The following is a 23,668-nucleotide window of genomic DNA, read 5'->3' as shown; positions in this document are numbered from 1 at the left end:
TTTTGGGAGAAGATCCTAGATAACAAAGTTTGAACAATTGGCCAATATCTCTGGGAGATATTTGAACAGTCCCAGCAGCTGTGGAAAAACAATTTCTCCAATATTGTTGGATAGTAGACACAACAGTTTAGGTGATTTTGTATTAACTAGATTCCAGCAATGTAGCAATTTGAATGGATTTCTTTTTTTATATTTTGCAAACTGGCTAGTCCTGGCAGCTTCCGATATATCAGACTACTTCTCCGTATCAATTTCCTCTCCAAATTATTTTCCCCACTTTAACATATAGCTCGCTTTGGTAGTCGATGACAAATGTAGGGCTTGCAATATAGCTACTATAATAACTTTTTAAATATTACTACTAAGACAAAATCTTTCAATGGCTGTTGTATTAGGAAATTCTTGAGAGAGAATTAGTAACAATAAAAAGACAATAAAAATGTTCACTATAATGAAGATTATATCTACATTATATCAAGATAGGAGAACATAAAATGTGAGTATTTTATTCCAGATGAGGAAATCGTTTAGTTAGGATAAGTTAGGATCAAAATGAGAAGAGACTAACTGGAAAGAAATCTGGAATTCTAAGAATTGGAGTTGTGAATATTTCAATTTAAATTTTTTCTAGAGAGAAGGTTTCGGCTATTATCAGATTGGTCCATTGAATAGTTGCCCATTTAGTTCTTATGATCCATAATATTTAGTTAATCTCCAGATCTCTAATGTCTGAACATTCTATATCCAGTAATATAAGTGTTTTATTTGAGGAGATAAATGCAGATTGACTAAGTGATGTGGTTGTGCTACTGGATAATATTTAAGAAATTCAGGAACTGCCAGACCTTTTGCAGAAGTATGGTAGATTAATAAAGAGTGTTTAATACAGTGATGGGCAACAGGTTCCCACCAAGCCTATACCTGCAGCCCCTAGCAGTTTATCCCGATCTGATTTATTCTTTGTCTTCTAAATCATGTGACCGTCTCTGAACAATGCATGGAACTGTTTAGAGTTAGGACCACCCTATTAGCAAAAGCGCCATGAAGTAGCAGGTGGCTTAAACACACATTTGCAAATGTGTGCAACTGAGACTTTTGCATTTGTATGTACAAGTAAAAATGATAGCTCCTTTGCTGGTTATAGCACTGTGCTGGGGGATTTTTCTCTGTGTTTGTTCCTTTCAGGATAACCCCACCCTTTCAAGCACCTGCTATGATCCTATAAATTGATTGACAAACTTCCTCTTCTGTAAGGTTTTGGCTAATATCAGATTGGCCCATTGAATATTTGCCCATTTAGCTTTTAGGATCCATAATATTTAGTTAATCTCCAAGGGCCTGATTCATTAGTGATCTTATCTGCCGTTGTTTGCTTATCTTAAGCAAATCCACTCTGTGCATGCTCAGAAAAGGGAAATAAGTAGCAAAATCCACTGCGTAAGTGAAGAATTTCTTAAGTTAAGATGAAAATCCATCTTAACTTCACTCTTATCTCCCTGTTTCTTCTTAAAATAAGCATCTTAACTTTTGCACAAGATAAGATCACTAATGAATCAGGCCCCAAATCTCTAATGTCTGAACATTCTATATCCACCAAGTGTTTTACTTGAGGAGATAAATGCATATTGACTAAGTGATGTGGTTGTGCTACTGGATAATATTTAAGAAATTCAGGAACTGCCAGACCTTTTGCAGAAGTATGGTAGATTGATAAAGAGTTTTTAATACAGTGATGGGCAACAGGTTCCCACCAAGTTTATACCCGCAGCCCCTAGCAGTTTATCCCAATCTGACTTCTGAATCATGTGACCGCCTCTGAACAATCCATGGAAGTCACTTAACATACCAGAGGAGGAGAAGGTATTGCACTGCGGTCTGCACTGCATGCTCTGTGTGAGAGGCATGTGGGGGAGGGTGATACACATGTGGTGGAGATGTGAGAGGTATGTCCAGGAGGTCTGATGGCACATGAGTAGGCCTGAAGGGCACGTGAGGAGATCTGATGGGGATGTTGGTGGTCTGATGGGCATGTAAGGGGCATTTGGAGAAGTCTGATAGATTAGAACACACAGAAAGAAAATTAAATTAATGTCACCTATTAATAATATAGGAATTAATGACAAAACATTAAATTACATTTCTTAGGATGTTATGAATGTCTACTGTACATAAAATGCATTTTTACATTTGCTCCTGAGTGCAAGCATATGTTCTAGCATCCATACGCATCCTGACCTGTAGCTGGTGCAAGAAAAACACATACTTTTGAGATGTCCAAATCTCGAATTGGACGTTGAAGAACATGCTTGACCTTGGCATGCTCTTACTGTACATTAACTACACACATGTTCCTGGTCTCCTCCCCATTCAAATAATTCTTGAGTTGAGTATTCACGGTGTAGTCTTCAACACCTGAATTGAATTTACTTAACACAACATTTTCTTGAACTAAGTGCTGTGCTAAATTGAATGTTTACACCACCTTCAATTGCCTGTTAATGATAAATAAGTTACCATTTGCTGACAGATAATATAGATCAGTTGTTTCTGATCCATGAAGTTAAGTTATTCAGTATAATGTAGCTCTTCAACCAAGTAATTTGCCATTCTGTTTTGTGCAAAAGAAAAGTGTATTTATTTATGTACAATCGGTTTTATAATAATTCTATTTGTGCTATCAAGTATTGATACAGGATATGCTTTGGGCATCCTGTTTAGATACTATTTATACACAGGTTTATGCGAATATGCCACAGTCCCTTTTCCTGTTGAGTAATGTCTACCCACAATATCTTATTTACTAAAGCACAGCTTTACTGACACATCAACTAGCCACTACACATGGTACAAAACATTCTCCCACCACTGTGCCCAAGGAGAAAAGTATTACATTTATTTGACTCATCTGTCTGTCTAGGCCATCCACAAGGTCATTAATAAAAAGATTGTCTTCAATCCTTCAACGAGTTCTCTAACCCCGTAAATACTCCCCCTCCCTCCCCTTCTCATATTATGTACCAGACTGTTGTATGGAACAATATCAAACGCTTTCACAAAATCCAAATATAGCATATCAACTGCACTGCCAAGATCTAGTAAATATAAAAACAAATCATGTTTGTATTGCATGAACGGTCTTTCATGAAACCACGCTGACACTGTGTTATCAAATAAGTTTCTTCAATATATTTCAGAATTGCATCCATCAGAATCCCTTCAAATAATTTACTCACAACTAAAGTCCAAATCCAAGTACATAATATCCAGTTTCTGATTTTGCTCCCTTTGTAAGGATTGGCCACATCTTATTGTGGGATTACACTTGCTTTCTTTAGAAATACATTTCTCAGTTTCAAGCCTTTCTAACCTGATTTGTGGATGGCAGTTAGAGTTAGCTTTACATTAGCTCAGCTCCCTATCCCTATTTTTTCTTGTTCTCACAAACATTATGCATCAGAAAATGTGTGGAAACTGCTGACAAATGTCACTGTAGTGCTGAGGAGTGTCATCACACCAAAAACAAGACTGTTTTAAGAATCTACTTAACTACCATATTAATTCAGCTGCTGGACTCAGAGGGCCTGATTCAATAAGGAAAATAAGGCAAGAAAATAAGTAAATGTTCTCCAGGACCAACCATGTTACAATTCAAGGAGTGCAAATTAGTTTATTACTTTGCACATAAGTTAAATACTGGCTGTTTTTTCATATAGCACACAAATACTTTATAGCTTTCTTTTTACACTGAAATTTAAAGCTGATCTAGGACATGCCCTACCCAAACTATAACTATGTCCCTATATTTTAAATGTACCTCCAACTCCAATGCAACATGGTTTTGCCCAGGAGCAAAATTACTCCTTTTTTATGCTTTGCTCTCCTTAATGACTCAAGTCCGGAGTGTTCAACTTTCACCATATATGTTTAACTGCCTCTTGAGCTCCACTGTGATTGCTGTTGCCACATCTGTTAAGCCATTGAACACACTGAGACCGACTGCCCTAGACCAAATGTCCAAGCTGCAGAGACTGCATACTCGATTACTCAAGTCAAGGGACAGAAAAGGAGCCTCCACCCCCTTCATTGCCCTGCACCTCCATCCCCTTTATTGTCCTGCGCAACTTGAATCACTTGTTCCTCCCCTTTCTCTTAAGAATTACCCTAGCTACTCCAGATCCAGCCACATCTCTCACATCACTTCACCGGCTCAATTTACGTTATCTCTTTCTCCTACTCACTTTCGTAACATTTCTCTTCAGACAACTCTTCGTACATCCTACTTCTTCCCTCTTTGCTTGTCTGCACCCAAGAACTGTTTTGCTTCCTGCACCAACCACACTCACCAGACCACATAAGCAAAATCACAATTCATACACTCAAATCATACTTGCATGTCCTCTTTTCCACCCTGCTCCTTCTCATGGCTGCTAACAACATCTCACTGCCTGGCTCACTTATTTCTTATCCTTTGATCTGCCTACTTCTGTACTAGGTGATTTCAACATTCTCATTGACAACCCCACTGTCTCTGCTGCCACAAGATTCCTTTAATCTCTCCCACAAATTGTGGTGGATACCCCCTTGACCTTGTTTTCACCCACTTCTGCTCTCTCTCTCTTATTTCTCCAACTTGGACTTCCCACTCTCTGACAACAACCTGTTTCCCTTCAGCCTCACCTTACCTCATTCTCCCCACCGCATACCCCCAAATCCACACACACAACACCTAAATAGGTCCACTTCCCATTATCACTACAATATCTACTCTCTCCTTTAACTACCCTGCCCTACCCTGATCAGGCTGCCCCTTTCTTCAACAAAACACACACTTAAGCCCTACATGAACAGACCCACCACCTGCAAAAGAGCTCCTAGCCAATATAGAAAATTTCAATTGAAAGCCAACTTCTTCTACTATAAGTTCAAACTTTAATCTTATAATGTTGCATTTTCACTAGAGATGCTAAGGCTCAGTTCCCCGAGAACCGAACATACCGAACTTAGCAGATCCAAGAATCAAACCAAGCCGGCTCTGTACTTTCTGTTACGACTCTGCCTATTCCTTGTATGTAGCAGCAATACCTCAAAACCACCAGAGGTGCTGCTGCTCTGTTCCTGAACTTTTCACCATGAATGTAGGAGTAAATCCCCTTGTCTTATGCCTGATTAGAATTGAACCTGTTCCACAGCTTGAAATACCTGCCTCAAGCTCTGCTCTGTGCAGTTCACCTTTAACCCCTGGCTGCTGTTGGTTCCTCCCTGTTCCAGTGTTTGTGCTTCTGCTGTTGATCTCTCATTGTGACCCTCTGCCTGATTCCTGGACCCTGCTTGTTTGCCTGTTGCCCCGATCACGGCTTGATTACTGGACCATGCTATTTCGCTTATGACCCCGACCTCTGCCCGGCTATTGGATTCTGCTTAACCTGATCTCTGCTTGATCACTAGACTCAGTTTGTCTGCTCCTCTGGACAGCCTCATGCCTCCTGGACTGGGGTAACTCATAATACTTGTCCCTGCTATTTATCTGTATCAGTCATTACTTGGAACCTGTTGCGCTGTGGACTTTTTTTGCCCTTTATCTCACCTGTTCATATCTGTGGATCTGAGTTAAACCTGTTTATACTGCAACCTGGAAATCTGCATATCCCATGTACAGAATCCTTGTTTAAGTTTGTGCCTGAATAAAGTCATTTGGTTTATCATACTTCTGTTGCTGCTTCCTGACTGTACTAGGAATCATAACACTTTCGCGAGCCCTCAGAATTGAAAACAAGTCAAAACATCTTCGTTACGTCATCGGATCTCTCGAGTTTTGGATTCTATAAGTATCGCCCTCCATGGCGATCCAGCGCCATTTCACAGAGGGACACAGAAGGGGTAGCCCATTTCTTGGCAGTCTGTAGAGCAGTTGGGCAGCGTTATAGGTAGAATAGAAAGAGGAGGGGTAGCAGTGTTCTTCAAAGTCTCCAGTGACATGCAGAAGAGCTCCATTGCTCCATTGCTAATTGTCATTGCTGAAATAGAATTAATAGGTCTGGCAGGCATGGTCTTCTAAATCTGCAGTCACATAATGTACTGTGTTATATAGGTAACACACAAAGAGGAGAGCTCCATTGCTCCATTGCTATTTGCCATTGCTGAAATAGAAATACTAGGGCTGGCAGGCTTGGTCTTCTGAATTGGCAGTCAAATTGTATGGTGTTATATAGGTTACACACAAAGAGGAGAGCTCCATTGCTAGTTGTCATTGCTGAAATAGAAATACTAGGGCTGGCAGGCTTGGTCTAAATCTGTAGTTACATTTTACTGTACTGTGCTCACTCAGAAACAGGAAAGGTGACAGGGTTCAGTGCTGAAACAGAAATTGTAATAATAGGGCTGTCAGTGTTCTTAAAAGTCTCCAGTGACATTCTATCGTGCCATAGCTCATACAGAAACATGAGGGGTGGCAGTGTTCTTGTCACTATACAGTCTCAGTCATGATGATACTAATCCATCTACCTCATGAGCTAAAGTCTATGTTCAAGTGCATAGTGGTTATAAGTCAGGGAAACAAAAATGTAAGTAAAAAGCTTGTACCTTTTTAAAGAAAAAAACACCTCTCTAATAAAGGTGAAAGTTTACTGTAGAAAAACATAAAATTGCCAACATGCCATCCTACCCAAAATATTACCAAGCATACCAGCATCACCTAGCTCTCTTCTCTCAGCTAGATCTCAGCACTTGCAATCTACACTGTCATCATATTAATGCTCATCAGTGTGTACATCATCCTCAAACAATACCAATTCATCCCTGCTGGAATCCACCATCACAGAAGTCCGTGTACTTTGATGTAGGCCGGTAATGGTCTATATCATGTAATTTGTAGTCCATTTTGCGGAAGCGTTGTCACGATATTTGGGCAATTCTTTTAGACCAGACCAAATGTCAAAATGTTGTGCAGACTCATCTGTATCACCACTGGGTGTCTTTGGAAAGCTACGTTTTTTCCTAGCAGTTATTTCCAGAGAAACTGAAGGAGGAGACGTCATTGTGTCATGTACCACTTGAGCTGTCAGCTTGCTGACCAGGAGCTCATTGCATCTCTTGAGATCTGGGTCAGTTGGAAAGAAAGAAAGGACATACCGTATTTCCCCATGTATAAGACGCACCTTTTTCCCCAAAATTTTGGGTCTAAAAACTGGGTGCGTCTTATACAGGAGTAGTAGCACTTACCCCATCAGATGATTCCTCTGTCCGGTAAAGTCTTTTTTCTTCTGTCCGTCTGATCCTGATGCTGGAAAGTCGCTTAAGGTCCTTTTTGCGATGACCGGATGTGGCGCGTGAACCGCAGGTGGAACGCACACTTCCGGTTTCTGCATTTGGTGTTTTTCCAATCAGGACCTTGTAAAGGTCCTAAAAGGACATCCGGACATCGCGAAGAGGACGGTAAGCGGCTTTCCAGCATCTTGATCAGACAGAGAGAAGACAGAAGACTTTACCAGACAGAGGAATCATCTGACAGGGTAAGTCAGAATCCACTATAGCGTTGTCTCTCCTCTGTATAAGCTGCACAAATACTCTGTGAAAAAATTGAGGATAATGTTTAACCTCAATTTTTTCACATGATTTATATAGGTGCGTCTTATACAGTGGAGCGTCATATACATGGGGAAATACGGTAGCTCTTAAATCTATAATCAAGCACAGTTACCAAAATGTAATGATCCGATTTCAAGATGTTGATAGCTCTTGGATCCTGGTGAAGCGAATAAAGTACTTAATCTACAAGTCCAACAATTTCTCTTGCTGCTTTTCAAAAAGTCGAATCAGGTTAATCACTTGACTCAAGCTAACAGTGTTTGCACTCTCTTCACAGGTGACTACTTTGAGTGGTTTCAGCACCTTACACAACACGGAAAGAATCCTCCACTGCGCTGAACAAAAGTACATTCCCTCTAAATTCTATTCTTCTTACAGCTGCTGCATTCTCCTACATGCTGTTGCAGAATCCCAAAAATGACCCTAAATATTTCGGGACACAGACAACATCGCCTGCATGTCATTGTCATTTTTAAAAAAAATCTGTACCACCAAGTTGATTGTGTGAGCAAAACAGGGAATGTGATGGAATTCCCCTCTGCTGTAATGCTCCAACAATATTGGTGGCGTTATCAGAAATCACATATCCTCAGGAGAGTCCAAGCAGGATAAGCCATTTTGCAATGACATCCCTTAGTTTTTCAAACAGGTTGTCAGCGGTATGATCTCTGACCTGCGCCTTGTCTCATCTCTGATAACCACCTCTCACTCCCGCCTTCAAGACTTCACCCAAGCTGCTCCCCACTTATGGAATTCCCTACCACGCTCAATCAGACTTTCCCACAGCCTTCAAACCTTTAGATGCTCTTTGAAAACCCATCTCTTTTTTTTACAAGTGACCTTATCCTCGATAACACTATTTATACTAATGCACCCTCACAACTATCCCAATTTCCACTCTGAACCACTCTTGCTCTCTTCCCTTTAGAATGTAAGCTCTCTAATGAGCAGGGTCCTTCAAACCCTTTGTTTTCATGTCTCCATTCATTCTGTCTGCCTTGTCTGTTCTTGTTTTACATATGTCTTGTTTTATGTATGTCCTTGTCTTCCCTACTGTATGGCGCTTTGTAGCACTGTGGTGCCTTACAAATCTACGATAATAATAATAATAATAATAATAATAATAATATACCTTTTAGTGAAGCAGATTATATACAGAGAAGCCTACCTCTGAAAAATGTGACTTGGGTACATGCTGCTGCTGGTCCTGCTGGTGAAGCGAATCACCATCCCAGTGGGCTGTCACAGTCATATAATCTTTAGTTTGCCCAGTTCCGCTTGTTCACATATCTGTGGTTAAGTGTACAGTGTGTAGAATGGCATTTTGTAATATTTCTAGTAAAATAGTGTTGTGATGGAATTTGGTAACGGGGACACAAGACCTCAAGTAATTGTCTAACACCAGCTGCATTAATAGTGGATACTGGACGCAGATCTAATACTAGCAGTGGCGGATCCAAGGGGGGGCGATCGGGGCGATCGCCCCCTCTACCAGGGGCTTACTGCCGACAGCTGCACACTGTGCAGGTCCGTTCAGCAGTGACAGTATGCTGCCCGGCTGCTCTGATTGTGTTTTAAACACAATCAGAGCAGCGGGACAGCACACTTTCACTGCTGAACGGACCTGCACATACTGTGCAGCCGCCGGCACCCTTAGAACACAGAAAGGGGGCGGGGCCTAAATCCCCCCCCCCCCTAAAATCGCCCGGGGTAGGACAAATGTCTGGGTCCGCCCCTGAATACTAGCATAGTCACCATGGCGTTTGTGATCCGCTTTGCGACTGGGTGACAGCTTTAATACTTGCTAATGATTATTTAACAGTCAATTGTTGTAATCTACTAGTGGTCTTCTTCTTGATCTGCTTCTTGGTTGAAGATCCACCCCCAACAGCAGCAGCAGCAGCAGTGGGCCCAACGCTCAAGGATTTTTCTGAAGAGTCCTGGATAGGGGAGGAGTCATCTCGCATTAGCAACTTGGATGCAGGACTAACTCCGATCACTTGTGAGGATATTGATGATAAAGGTGTTGGAGGTGTAGATTGCAGGTTCTTGGATCTAGATGAGAGAAGGGAGGTAGCTGATGCTAGACTGCTTGTTGTTATTTTTTTAGCATAAGTGTCTGAATTTCCCAAGAGCTTTCCATGAACTCGCTTCAAATGGCTTAACATGGATGAGGATCCTAGATGGTTAAGGTCCCTACCTCCACTGACTTTGGCTTTACAATACTACAAATGGCTAGACAACTGTTGTCAGAATTTGGGTAAAAATAATTCCACACATAAGAGGTGGATTTTTTGGTCTTATGCCTAGGCATGACAATGGCCTTCTTATCATTGGCAAGAACTGCTGAAGTCTTTGTTTGAAAGTGTATGAAAATAATATTGTGACCTGTGAGGTGGTCAAAATTGACTGAAAATGACTTGAAATTAGTGTTATTGAGGTTAAAAATAATGTAGGAACAAAAAACAAGCAAAATTATGTGATTTTAGCATATTTTAGCTATTTTTCTAAAAAATACAGATCCAAAACCAAAACCAAAACACACAAGGGCAGTTTTGCCAAAACCAAAATACGAAGTTAATCCAGATCCAAACCAAAACCAGAGCAAACATACTTCACTTCTTTATTAACCATCCAGTCTTCTCAGTTCCCATGACTCTTTGCTTATCTGTCCACCTGCACCTCCTTCCCATTCCTCCCACACACCACATTATTTCCCTCCTACTTCAAAGATAATAAGACACTTCTTGCAAAATCTTGCACATTCCACCAACATTATCTTATACTCCCCAGTTCACCCTCACTTCATTCTCTCCAGTAACCAAGGATGTAGTCTCTGCACTCATCTTATCATCTGCTCTCTCAAACCTATTCCTTCTCAGCTTCTCCACTAACTCTCCTCTACTGCATGCCCACCACTAAGTCACCTCTCCTACTTTCTCTTTTTGCTGGCACATTTCTATACTCCTTTAAACACATGCTCATCTCACCAATCTGAACTAAAGAAACCATCTCTCAACCCAGCCTCAAACTACTGTCCCGTTTCTCTATTCCCCTTTGCATCCAAACTACTTGAGCAACTTGTACACAACCGCCTATCTCAATTTTTCTCTCTTACTCTTGTCTCGATTCTCTGCAATCAGACCCAAACATTCCCCTTAGACAGCCCTCCCAAAAGTGACAAATGATCTACTTACAGCAAATTCTAAGGATCCCGGCTCTATACTCATCCTCCTGGACTTCTCTACTGCTTTTGATACTGTTATTCATCATCTTCTCCCGTGCACCCTTCACTACATTGGTCTTCGTGACACTGTCCTTTCCAGTTTCCTACCTATTGAACTACTTCTTTAGTGTCTCTACATCTCACACATCCTCTCCCCACTCCCAACATCTTTTGGAGTCCTATAAGGCTTTCTTCTTGGCAGTCTGCTTTTATCATTGTACACTTCTTATCTTGGTAAACTAATTAGCTGATTTGTGTTCCAGTACCACCTCTATGATGATGACACATAAATCTACCTCTGCTTGTCTCACGTCCCCCTTCTGTCTTATCTCATGTAACCAACTATCCCTCTGCTACCTCCACATGGATGTGCCAACACTATTCAAAGCTTCACATGTCCAAAACAAAGCATATCATGTTCCCTCCTCTCAGAGTCACCACCTCTGCCCAAATCCTTCTCACCGTAAATAACAGCACAATTTTCTTTGTCTTCTAAGCCCACAGTCTTGGTATCACACTTAACCCCTCCTCTGCTTTGTTCCTCATATGCAGTTTATCTGCCAGTCCTGTCCCCTCCACATTGGAAACTTTGCTAGAATATGCCTTTTTCTTACCCAAGATGCTACCAAATATCCATCTTCAGTCTCTCATTATTTCCCACCTTTACTACAGCAACCTCCTTCTATCAGAAACCATCATACACGCACTCATCATCTCCCGCCTGGATTACTGCAACCTCCTCCTCACCGGCCTCCCCCACTCCCGTCTCTCCCCCCTCAGCTCTATACTCAATGCAGCCGCAAAACTCATCTACCTCTCACGCTGCTCCTCCTCTGCCTCCCCTCTCTGCCTTGCCCTACACTGGCTCCCCTTCCCCTACAGAATTATTTTCAAACTCCTCACCACCACTTACAAGGCTCTCTCCCACTCTACTGCCCCTTATATCTCTAACCTCCTCTCCATTCACACTCCCACCCGCTCCCTGCGCTCGGCCAATGACCGCCGCCTCTCCTCCACTCTGATCACCTCTTCCCATTCCAGAATCCAAGACTTTTCCCGTGCAGCCCCCCTTCACTGGAATGACCTCTCTCGCTCCATCCGCCTCTCTCCTACTCTGTGCTCCTTCAAACGTGCACTCAAAACTCACCTCTTTCTCAAAGCCTACCAACCATCCACTTAACCCCCATCTCCTCCACTCATTCTCCCCTCTCTCCCATTCCCTCAACTGGCTCCTCTTGTGCCTGGTCTGTTTAACCCTCCCTTAGGATGTAAGCTCGCTTGAACAGGGCCCTCTTCCCTCCTGTCTCCTTACCCGTTCTTCTGCTCCGTGTCTATTGCATCTGCCTGCCTGGAGTTTCTGAAGTATTGGTACTTTTGTTTATTGTTCTGTACTGTTATACCCTGTATAGTCTACTGTTTGTACTATGTGCGGCGCTGCGGAAACCTTGTGGAGCCTAACAAATAAATGATAATAATAATAATAATAATAATAATAATAATAATAATAATATCAGGCATTCCCCTTACCCATCTATCCCCACTTCAATTCTTTTTAAATACCGCAGCAAGACTAATCTTTCTCTCTTGTAGCTCAACTCTACAGATCCCTACACTGACTCCCTCTGTCCTCTAGAATCCAATCCAAATTTGTAACCTACAAAGCTCTCTGAAACACCACCCCTTCATACATTTCAAATCTCATCTCAAATACTTTCAATCACATAGTTTGATCTACCTTTGACCTGCACCTAGACTCATCTGTGGTAACCACCTCTCTTTTCTGCAATGACTCATGTGCTGCTACCCACTTGTAGAATTCCCTACCACAGCCAATCAGACTCATCAATAGCATTCAAATCTTTAAATGCTCTTTATAAGCTAATACATTCTAAAAAATCATAGTTTTAGTCAGTAGAATTGTATTACAGCTGGCAACCTTTTACTTTACATTTTATTTCCCGTAATAGAAATATGGACTGCAGATTCAAGAGGATGGTGCCTTGTTATTTCAGCTTCGATATGCAAGAGAATGTTTATTTTATCACACCCATAAAGTGCTAGACCATAAGTAACAGTGGGGGCAATACCCTGCCATGAAATGAATGTAGAGACAGGACATACAGAAATGTCAGCAAACACAAAAGACAAGACACAGTAGGGATAGACCGTTTAACAAATAGTTTAACAGTAGAACATTTTTAAAAGATTGCTTCTTTACTATACCACCATATACATCAGAGGGGTTACCGACAGGCAGTACATTTTGATGAGTTTCGTGGGTGAAGACATGGGGCCCCCCATTTAACAAGGGTCTGATTAATCATTCTGGCCACCCAAGACTAATATGCTTGTAGTGGCCCCTCAGCTTCCACACCAGTCTAAATAATCAAGGAACGTTTCTCGTAACATATAGGAGCAGGTACTATAATATAATTTCATTACAGAAAAGGGCAGTGGGTCTGTCTTTCTCAGCATACATAGAAGATAGAATCAAGCACATTTGCAAGATTCCTTTCATGCTGTTGAGTATACTTACGTTGTTGAGTATCCATATGACTTATCCTATAATATCTAATACATATGATATACAGATCATGAATAAAGCAAATACAAGAATACTGCATTTTATAATGTCAGCTAACATATATGTGTGGAATTTAGCTCACTCATTTGGGGATCATGTGTTTCTTACTTTGATGCTGATTTGTGGATTAATGAACGTGACATCATCCAGAGTCAATAGAATTTTGTTAGGTCCTCTAACTAATTTAATTTTATTAATCCGACGTCTGTAAAACACAAGAACATAGATCTTTGGGTTACATAATGAATTGGATTGTCAGCAAGAAAATGAAAATCAATGGTGAGATTTTCAAACATTAAATAGTAGGGAATGACAATGATGTAGATTGTGAAGAAAGGTAATTATTATATTTATTATACATTGTGATCATATAGCTAATGGTTAATGAGTCTCATTAATGATTTAATGAGTTTGGACTATTTTGACAATGTTGAATGTGCTTGAAATGTGGTCAGTAGTGGTCTGCAATATTTTACTGATAGCTCTACACAATTCTTGTATAATCTTGGGGCAACCAATCAGCTTTCATCTGTTTATAGTAAAATAATTTACTCTAAGGGGTATATTTACTAAACTGCGGGTTTAGAAAAGTGGATATGTTGCCTATAGCATCCAATAAGATTCAAGCTGTCATTTTGTAGAATGTACTAAATAAATGATAACTAGAATCTGACTTGTTGCTATAGGCAACATCTCCACTTTTTCAAACCTGCAGTTTAGTAAATCTGGCCCTAAGAGTGGGAAAATGAAAGGTACAACAAAATTAAATGGCGATCCCAAAATACACACACTTACTTCAAGTTTTTAAACCTTTTATCCCTAAGTGCATTGCTTACTGCCACTCTGGCCTTTGCTCCAGTTACTAATACATTCACCTCTGGTAATTATTGTTCTCATTTCTTACTGTCATTGGCCTCATGTGTTCATTCTTTATTGCCCTCAATTCATATGGTCTAACCCTTGGAGCAGCAATCTTACTTCTGTACCCAAATCTTCCTGTCCCTTGTTCCTATAATTTGTCCCTTTTTGTTGACTTCTACATAAACATATCTGGAAAAAAAAACAGTATGGATCCAAATACTTATATTTGCCATACTCTGATATCTTTTGTATATGTATCTGAATTTGTTGTGGTAACATAGACCATGACACATACCAATATCAGTCTTACACTAATCATGCTCTTGATTTCCAGTGGATATACAAAGTCTACACACCCTTATTGAAATTGCAGGTACTTGGGATATAAAGCCTGAAATGAATATAGATCATGTCAGATCCTTTTCTAATGTAACCAACAAAGTTCAAGTAAAACTTCCACCAAATGTTCAGTACCCCAATTGCATAAGTGTGCATACCCTAACCTAATACATTGTATAAGCACCTTTTGCGTTTACTATTGCATTTAGTGTTTTTGAATAAGTCTTTATCTCCATCACACACCTGGACGTTGCAATTCTATCCCACCCTTCCCTGCAAAAAAGTTCAAGACCCATTTAGATTGCGAGGAGTTTTTCTGTAGCTTTCTTTAGGTCATTCCACAGGTTTTTAATGGGTTTAAGGTCTGCGATTTGACTGGACATCTTCCATTTTTTAAGTCATTCTTCATTTGACTTGGATGTGTGCTTTGGATCATTATCATATAGGAAGGTGAAATTCCTCTTTATCTTCAGCTTTCTCACAGAAGCTAGCAGGTTATATGCCATGATATCTTGATATTTGGAGGTATTCATTTTGCTCCCTACCCTGACTAGAGCCCCTGTACCAGCTGAAGAGAAGTAGCCCCAAAGCATGGTGTTGCCATCACCAAATTGGTAAGGAGTTCCTTGGGTGATGAGTGGTGGTATTTTTGCACCAAAGATATCTTTTAGAAATTAAGGCCAAAAAGTTCACCACTTGGTCCCATCAGACCATAAGACATTTTCCTGCATGATTTGGGGTGAATAAATGCCTTTTGCTTTGCAAAACTTAGATAGGTTGTATGTTATTTTTTCATTTTTCTTCCTGCTCATGTTATTATAGGCCTCTTGGTAGCCTACAAGAAATACAATGGGAGCTAAAAAAAAACCTTTCTAATAAACAGTGCTTGTCTCAGCTGCAGCTCTCTCTAACAGTAACATCCCAACAATAGCAAACGAAACAGGAGAGCGCTAAGCTTAAATAAAATGCAGATATAAATTTATTAAAATAGATTAATAAAAAATATAAAACATTAACTGCATTACTCGTGGAGTCTGGTCAATAAGATCTTAAGGTGCATCAAAATAAATTGTAAACATCTCAGAAACTGTATGAATCACAGTCCAGGTATCTAAATATTGCACATCATAGTACTGAAAATCAAAGCGCAACCATCCAGAGGAAAAGTCATGTATAATCATCACTAATTTGGAGTACTAGATTGTAAAGTTCTCCTAGGCTGAAATAACAATTGTCTCACAGCTACGTGTGAAACCATTAAATGGCGACATAGCATAATATGCTTAGAGTAGATTTTGCAGATAACAAGGATGATACTCATCAGCTTCTTCAGCCAACAGGATGATACTCATCAGCTTCTCCAGCCAACAGGATGATACTTATCAGCGTCTTCAGCCAACAGGATGATACTCATCAGCTTCTCCAGCCAACAGGATGATACTTATCAGCGTCTTCAGCCAACAGGATGATACTCATAAGCTACTCCAGCCAACAGGATGATACTCATCAGCGTCTCCAGCCAACAGGATGATACTCATCAGCGTCTCCAGCCAACAGGATGATACTCATCAGCTTCTCCAGCCAACAGGATGATACTTATCAGCTTCTTCAGCCAACAGGATGATACTCATCAGCTTCTCCAGCCAACAGGATGATACTTATCAGCGTCTTCAGCCAACAGGATGATACTCATCAGCGTCTCCAGCCAACAGGATGATACTCATCAGCGTCTCCAGCCAACAGGATGATACTCATCAGCGTCTCCAGCCAACAGGATGATACTTATCAGCTTCTTCAGCCAACAGGATGATACTCATAAGCTACTCCAGCCAACAGGATGATACTCATCAGCGTCTCCAGCCAACAGATGTAGGGAGAACGTGTAGAAATCAGTCCTACAATAGATCCAGTGACGTATGGCGTGAACCTCCTGGTAGCAAATAAAGAATTAACCCCGGGGTTTGAATGCTCCATGTTCCATAGTGTTCTGCCCCTCTCGTGATTGGTACATTTCAACAATGATATCCTGTAGATGTTTTGAAAGCTTCTTGCAGATCATGATTAACCCAGTAGGTGCAACCAAGAAAATTGCAAGATAAACTTACAGGAACAACTGATCTTTATTTGGGGTTAATCACACTTACTTTAATTGCTGACATGTGTATGCTAATTACCTTTAAACATGATTTTGAATGTGATTGGTTAACTCTAACCACAGCTACAGTCCCATTATGAAAGGATGTGCACATTTATGCATCCAGTGCATTGTAGGTTTCATATTTCACTTATTTTTACTACAAATTGTCTATTTCTTTTTATTACTTGAATTTTTTGCTTGCAAAACCATTTTAACATAATTTGTCTTGACTTCAGACTTTAAATCACAAACATGTGCCATTTAAATAAGAGTGTGTAGAGTTTTCATATCCACTGTAACACAGACAAGACTATTTACTCTAGGCACTACAAACTTGTCATAGGTTTGTATTTTCTATTCTGTATTAGTTCATATTTTAATATGACCCACAGTCATGACAACAATTTATGGATCCATAAATAGGTGGTAAATGGCATGTGACCCAGATAAGTGTATAGTGATATATTCAGGCTAATCATATTAGGTGTCTCATAAAATACCTTATAACATAAGCAAGTCCATTTATGGAGATGATGGCAACAAGTATGCACAGAAACACCATTAAAGCAAAGGCAGGATCAATACCTGTAAAAGGAAAAGACTTAAGGTTAGAAATAAATGTACCTCCTTTATCATCACATTTACATAATCAACACAGTAACAGTGATAGAGAACAGTTTTCCAAACATGCAGTTAACATTTATCTTGTATATTTAGAATGCATAAATTGTCCATAACAAATAGCTTACAATAGAGGGCATTATATTTATTAGGTACACTTCCCACGTAATCAACTACTCAAACAGGAACAGCATTAAAAGTGCGGAGATGTATGCATGGGCAATTCAGTAGAGTGGTCCAGACAGGATTGAAGTGATTACTAACACTGTGTGTCAGGCAGCATCAGATACATTGGCATAAGAATATCAGGAATACCAGTACTAGTACACAATCAGTCACCAAGCTGAATACCACAGCCGTGCAGAGAGAGGAACAGCAGAATAGTATAGCATTGTGTAGTATTATATGAGTTGTTGATCACGTACATTCCATCATAGCAGTCAATCTATCTGCAAATGGGCATTTTAACAAGAGATTGCTCCATAACATAATGCTAGGAAAAATCTGTAATCATTCCAGGCACAATTCAACTTTATGTAGGGGCTTCCTCAGTCGTCAGATCTAAATGTAATCAGCTATCTGTGGGGGGATATTGAGCAAATCATTTAGAGCAGAGATCCACCAACAGTTAATCTTCACCAACTAAAACGTATTTTACCGCTCCGACCGTCAGAGCGGTGGTACCTGCTATCTTCTGGGACCTATTTGTACTAACAATTGGGAGGATCGTGTACCCGGGTAATCCACTCTACTCCCTTGTTATGTGCATTGGACTAAAGATAACTTTTGGTACGCATATAGGAGGACACTAGCTCCTGCTTTTAGTTGGTTTTTAAACATCTTTGATGTTATTCATTTAATAAATGGTATTATGCTATGCCTGTTTCATATCTTCATTTCATATGTGATGAGCGTTGGAGATTTCCAGCAGGCGCGGGCTGGGAGAGGGAAGCCCGGGGCGCACACAGGCGGCCACATCCCCTGTCATGTGATGCGGCCGCCTGTGCGCTGACGCGGCCGCATCTGATGGAAAGTGTTGAATTTTGCATCCGGGGGGCGGCCGGCCAGGCCTACACCCCCGGCCCGAGTAGCGGTCTGACCGAGCTGCCCCCCTGCCCCCCGGGCCAGCCCGCCCCTGGTTTCCAGGAGCCGGCAGTATGCACTCATGATTTGATGCGCTTTATTTCATGAGCAATATTGTAAGCAGACTCCCTTAGGGGACCCCTTCACATGGTTCATCATTTTTAGAAGGCCATTCAGATAATATTCACCTGGAAGAAGGGTCTATCCCCATGTGACATTATATAATTAATTTGGTAGGTCATTGTTATTGTTGCAATACTACTCTATGTATGTGTAATTTCACAGTTTTGTTTTAGTATTCCTCCTGCAGACATGTATCCACTGTGAGGTATTGTGAGGTATCGTGTTTGTTCTTGATTCACTTAGTGCCATAAGGTATATATTGTTTATTGTGTATTTGCTCTTTTGAGAAGTTGGTGTCTTTTCCTGTATATCTCGGGCAGCTTTGTGTATTGCATTAGCGCCCATTCCTGTTTTTGTTTTATCTTTGCTATTAATTTATACAATACTTTGCAGCACATTTTGTTGAGTAATTTGTTGAGTAATTTTCACGCAATCATATCTGGCTGATTTTTTTTGGTTACCAAAATATTGTATGGTGTATCAATGCAAAGCATTGTGTCTCAGTTGAATCTGAATATTTTCTGTGTGCTCAGTCTCGTTTCCCCTCCATATAGTGGAGAATGTTCTGATTGAGAGAGGACCATCAGTGACAAATGCAACACCCGTAACCAGGGCCAGTGCGATCATTAGGCGAACTTAGGCAGTCGCCTAGGGTACCAGTAGTTAAGGGGTGCCTCAAACACTATCCCCACCGGCCACTGACATGGAGGAGAAGCAACCAGCAGCTTCTTACTTGTGAATGTGCCAGCAGTTGCTCCTCCATGTCTCTGATGGGCTGGTAGTCTGGCATTCTGCTATGATGTCTCAAAAAATGCCACACTCTCTCATTGAGGAGCAGAGGATGCCGCCCCACCCCTGATGGTAAGAAGCAGCGATGGAGGGGGGCACAATGATAGAGGTGGCCATTTCTGACAGGGCAGGTGCACGCCTAGGGCCAGAGCCTAGACCAGAACTATACAACAAACAGCAAGTGCTTACAATCATATTTTAATGCTTTTCTATGGCAGCAGCTTCTCTATGAACCGCCATGGTCTATATTCTACTGTATGACATGTTAAGAATCACAGACAAACATAATTTTTACATACGAGGACCACCAGCATGGAATAATTGAACATTACTGGCATAAAAATTAGAACCCTGGCTTTACTTTTTACTCTTTATGATCTGTGTATTAGATTGCTCCTTATTGTTGCAAATAACCCACCCTACGCTCTTATGTCAAGCTTCAAATTTCTTACATTTCAAATACATAAAATAAATGAAACTAAAACAACAGGGCTCATTTACTAACACTGAATTCACGTACAAAATTTGCACTGAACCACAGCAACCAGCCAGCAATTCCATTCCATCTGTCTAGGGCAAGTTCAACAGAGAAAGTGTGAGTCTAATAGGATGCTACGGTTTACTGAAAATTTCACACCTAAACACAATGTTAGCAGGTCCTTGATAAGCAGCAAATCGCGCTATTATGGCACATCCCCAGACTCTTTGCAGGAAGGCATGGCCTAGTCTTCCGGGAGAATTACCCAGATATTTTGGGAGAGAAGGCAGGTTTGCCCTACAGTATGTACACTACCTTTAAACAGCATCTTCCATTTCTAATAGATATTAAGACCTGTGTTATGCACAGAGTAGGCAGGTTACCAGATTGATGACTTTTCCACTTCAATAGTCATGGCATACAACTGGTGGAATCCCTAATTATCTACAATCCTTTCTGAGATAGTAATGTCATCTTTTCAAACCCGTTTGTGAATACCAATTTCCCAGACTTCTCATGTTTTTTCGCCTTTTCCTGTAGAGTAAGATATGCTTACTGGTACTCTGTTGCCCGTATTGGCCCCAGGATAAAAATATTGGTGCGTATTATTCAGGAAAGAATATAGACAACATATATATATAGACAACAGAGGAGAAGGGAAACAAACCAAAACAGTAATGGCAGAACAAAACCAGTAGGCAAAGACATGGTCAAAGTCAAGCCCGATGAATGACAATCAATGTCAATGGCAAATATATATAAATAAGTGTCATGCACCTGTTATAGAGCATGAATGGGCCATGTTACTATACGCTGAGACAGATGCACCACACAACATTTTTGTGCATGCTCACTTAGACGCAATGCCCAGCGAAGAACATAGGTGACAACCAAACAGACAAGCACAAATAATCCAATGTACAGGGAAGAACCTTTACATATATATAATTAAAATTAAATAGCATTGACATGGATGATTTTGAAAAAAATGTGCAAATGTTCTAATGTCACAGCAAAACCGCTTAGTCAACGTGTAATTTGCTCTTTGAAAATGGGTAATGTGTTAAAGTAGAATAAAAAACACAACTTACATTTTTTTTAGTAACAATAAATCTATCTGTACCTTTGAAGGTGACCGACTGGAAGTAAGTACTGATATACGCAGCCCTATTATCTCAGCCTTTGTGATCTCATGATGCTATCATCATCGTCATCATCATCACCATTTATTTATATAGCTCCACTAATTCCGCAGCGCTGTACAGAGAACTCACTCACATCAGTTCCTACCATGGCCATATCTGTGTGGAGTTTGTGTGTTTTCCCTATGTTTGCGTGGGCTTCCTCCGCGTATAACATACTAGTAAGTTAATTGGCTTCCAACAAAAATCACTGTCTCATTCTCTGTAACAATGTAAAGTGCTTTACGTTCTATTGGGAGAAAGGCGCTATATGAATAAAGAATAATTATAATTAATAATGGTATGTGAAAGCACTAGCATACTGGATTGCCCACAAAACGTTGGCATTATACATGCAACGCATATGTTTTTTGGTTAAGTTTTACACAGTATAATGACATGCGGAATTGATATGCAGTTCTATTACAACACAAGATTTTTTTCTAAATGATTGGCAGGCAAACTATTGAACATTACATTATAACATTACCAGGTTACAAGCACATAAAACTCCTTAGCAAATGAATACATATTCAATCATCCACCTCTTAGGAAATCAATTCAAATGATAGCCTATTTAGCTTATTTCATCACTCATATTCTAGAATGATTGCATGCTTCAGGTAAGAATGGGATAGCAAAAGAAAATAATAGGTTCTACAGTATATTAACCCAGATACAAATGCTGCACAGATTAGATGTGATCAGAGACAAACAATACCAGAAAACTGAACTGTGAAGATTTACAATATTTGGAATCAATGCACAAATCTGTTAATATCAATTAAAACAAAAACATTGCTTAAGTGCACAATTTAAAGGATAATGTCACTTAAAATGTATTTTTAACTAACCCCCTCCCCCCTCCCTTTCCCTTCCTTACCCAAACTAGCAGAATTGTAAGGGTTCCATTTCAGGCACCCCCTAGCTCAGGAGAACTCACCCTCATCAGTGCACCAAAAGCTACTTGTTCCCACGTTGACTCCTGAGAAGGGTCAAACTCAAACCACTCGGTATCAGTCTCTAATACAGGTGCTGATCAGAGACAGGGCTCTAACGTGTCCACATTTACATTACAGATTCAGAGATGTGTTGGCCTCTTCTTCTCCCAATATTTAACATGAAACCTCAAACGTTGTACAAGTTCACAGTTTGCCAAACCATGTGCTCCTCATCTCTAGTACTGCCCGAGGCTGAAACTTTACTAGTATAGTTCACTGTATAGTATAGTCAGGGCCGGTGCTACCATTAGGAGACTTTAGGCAGTCATCTAGGGCACCAGATTTTAGTGACTGCCTAAAATACTGATTCAGTGGGGGGAATTCAATTCCCCCCAGAATACCGCCACGGTAAACCTATTACCATTAATATGGTAATTTTAACTCAGATTTCTGCTCGCGGCTTAGGGAGTCGCAAGCAAAAAGCCAGCATGGAAATTACCGTATGAACGGTAATTATGTGCACTATTACCGTAATATCGGTAATAGTGCCCAGGCCGCGTTACTTTATACAGTAACGCGGCCAATTGAATTCCCCCCAGTGTATCTAATTTCCCAGCGGCACCTCTTTTTAGCTGTAAAGTTGCCAGCTGCTGCTCCTCCGTGTCAGTGATGGGCTAGAGCAGTGGATTCCAAACTTTTTCAGTTTGAGGCACCCTTAGGGTCTCCAAAGTTTTTTCAAGGCACCCTTAAGCCAAAATAATTACCAAGTAGTCCCCCGCCTTGCTTACCACTGGCCCTGGCCGAGGCACCCCTGTGAGATCTCCAAGGCACCCCAGGGAGCCTAGGTGCACAGTTTGGGAACCACTGGGCTAGAGTGTGGTGTTGGGCTGTGACATTATAGCCCAGTGTCACACACTTTGTCTGAAACAGCACAAGGTGCCAGCCGGCGATCCTCCCATCCTGGGGGGAAGCTGGCACAATGACTGAGGGGGCACCTAAAGGGGAGGGCACCTAGGGTGCCCAGAACACTCACATCAGCTTAGTTTCTCTAAAACACAGCACACAAATAAGCCACTCAAAACAGACAATAGACCTCTTCAATTAGAGGGAAGTCCTTGAGTCAAAACTGTGCCCACTGAGGTTCCAGAGAAGGACACATGCATGTGCTAATTGATTGTTTGATTGGACTTCAAAGCGCTACAAAGGAAGCCTCACTATAATGATATAAGGTACAGTCCAGGGACAGTATGCAAAAGTCACTTACAAAAAAAAGAATAGGCTACTAGATAGTGCCATTACATTCCTCTTTAGCAGCATAAAAAGTCTAAAGTCACTCAACAGATCAGTAGGGGGCAACAGGCGACCCGCAGGCTATCAGCGACCCTGCAAGACTTCACCTGCAGCTCCTAGCTCTATGGTCTACTCTGACATGTTGTCTGCTTTCTTATAAAGTAGTGAATAAGACTAAGCCTCCAATCGGTTTTATTCTCTGCTTTATAAGAACACAAAGAATAAGTCAGACTGGCTTCCACATCATGTGACCTTCTCTGTACACTGCAGGGAGGTCACGCAGCACATCCAATCGTTGGAGGAGGAGTGCATTCTGCACCATATGCTCTCCCTCCTTCTTTTAGTCAAAAGTATTTTGACTAAAGGCCACTTTAGATAGTGAGTGGGGAGGTTTCAGTGGCATTTGGGAGGGTCTGGATTGTATGTCAGGG

At 40.8% G+C, this 23,668-nt stretch overlaps 1 protein-coding gene across 3 annotated transcripts in view; it reads right to left on the bottom strand.

Moving 5' to 3' along the window:
* GUCY2F (guanylate cyclase 2F, retinal) overlaps positions 1-23,668 on the bottom strand; it is a 96,448-nt gene that overhangs the window by 42,631 nt on the left and 30,149 nt on the right. For all 3 annotated transcript variants that reach the window (XM_075184340.1, XM_075184339.1, XM_075184338.1), the window contains exons 5-6: positions 17,232-17,316; positions 13,503-13,599 (exon numbers count right to left, since the gene is read on the bottom strand). In XM_075184340.1, the coding sequence (XP_075040441.1) occupies positions 13,503-13,599; positions 17,232-17,316 (182 nt within the window). The remainder of the gene's footprint in view (positions 1-13,502; positions 13,600-17,231; positions 17,317-23,668) is intronic.

This window comes from Mixophyes fleayi, chromosome 9, assembly GCF_038048845.1.
Source record: "Mixophyes fleayi isolate aMixFle1 chromosome 9, aMixFle1.hap1, whole genome shotgun sequence".
Taxonomy (NCBI): domain Eukaryota; kingdom Metazoa; phylum Chordata; class Amphibia; order Anura; family Limnodynastidae; genus Mixophyes; species Mixophyes fleayi.
The sequence above is the reverse complement of the archived record's forward strand: the minus strand, read 5'-3'. Positions and strand labels throughout refer to the sequence as shown.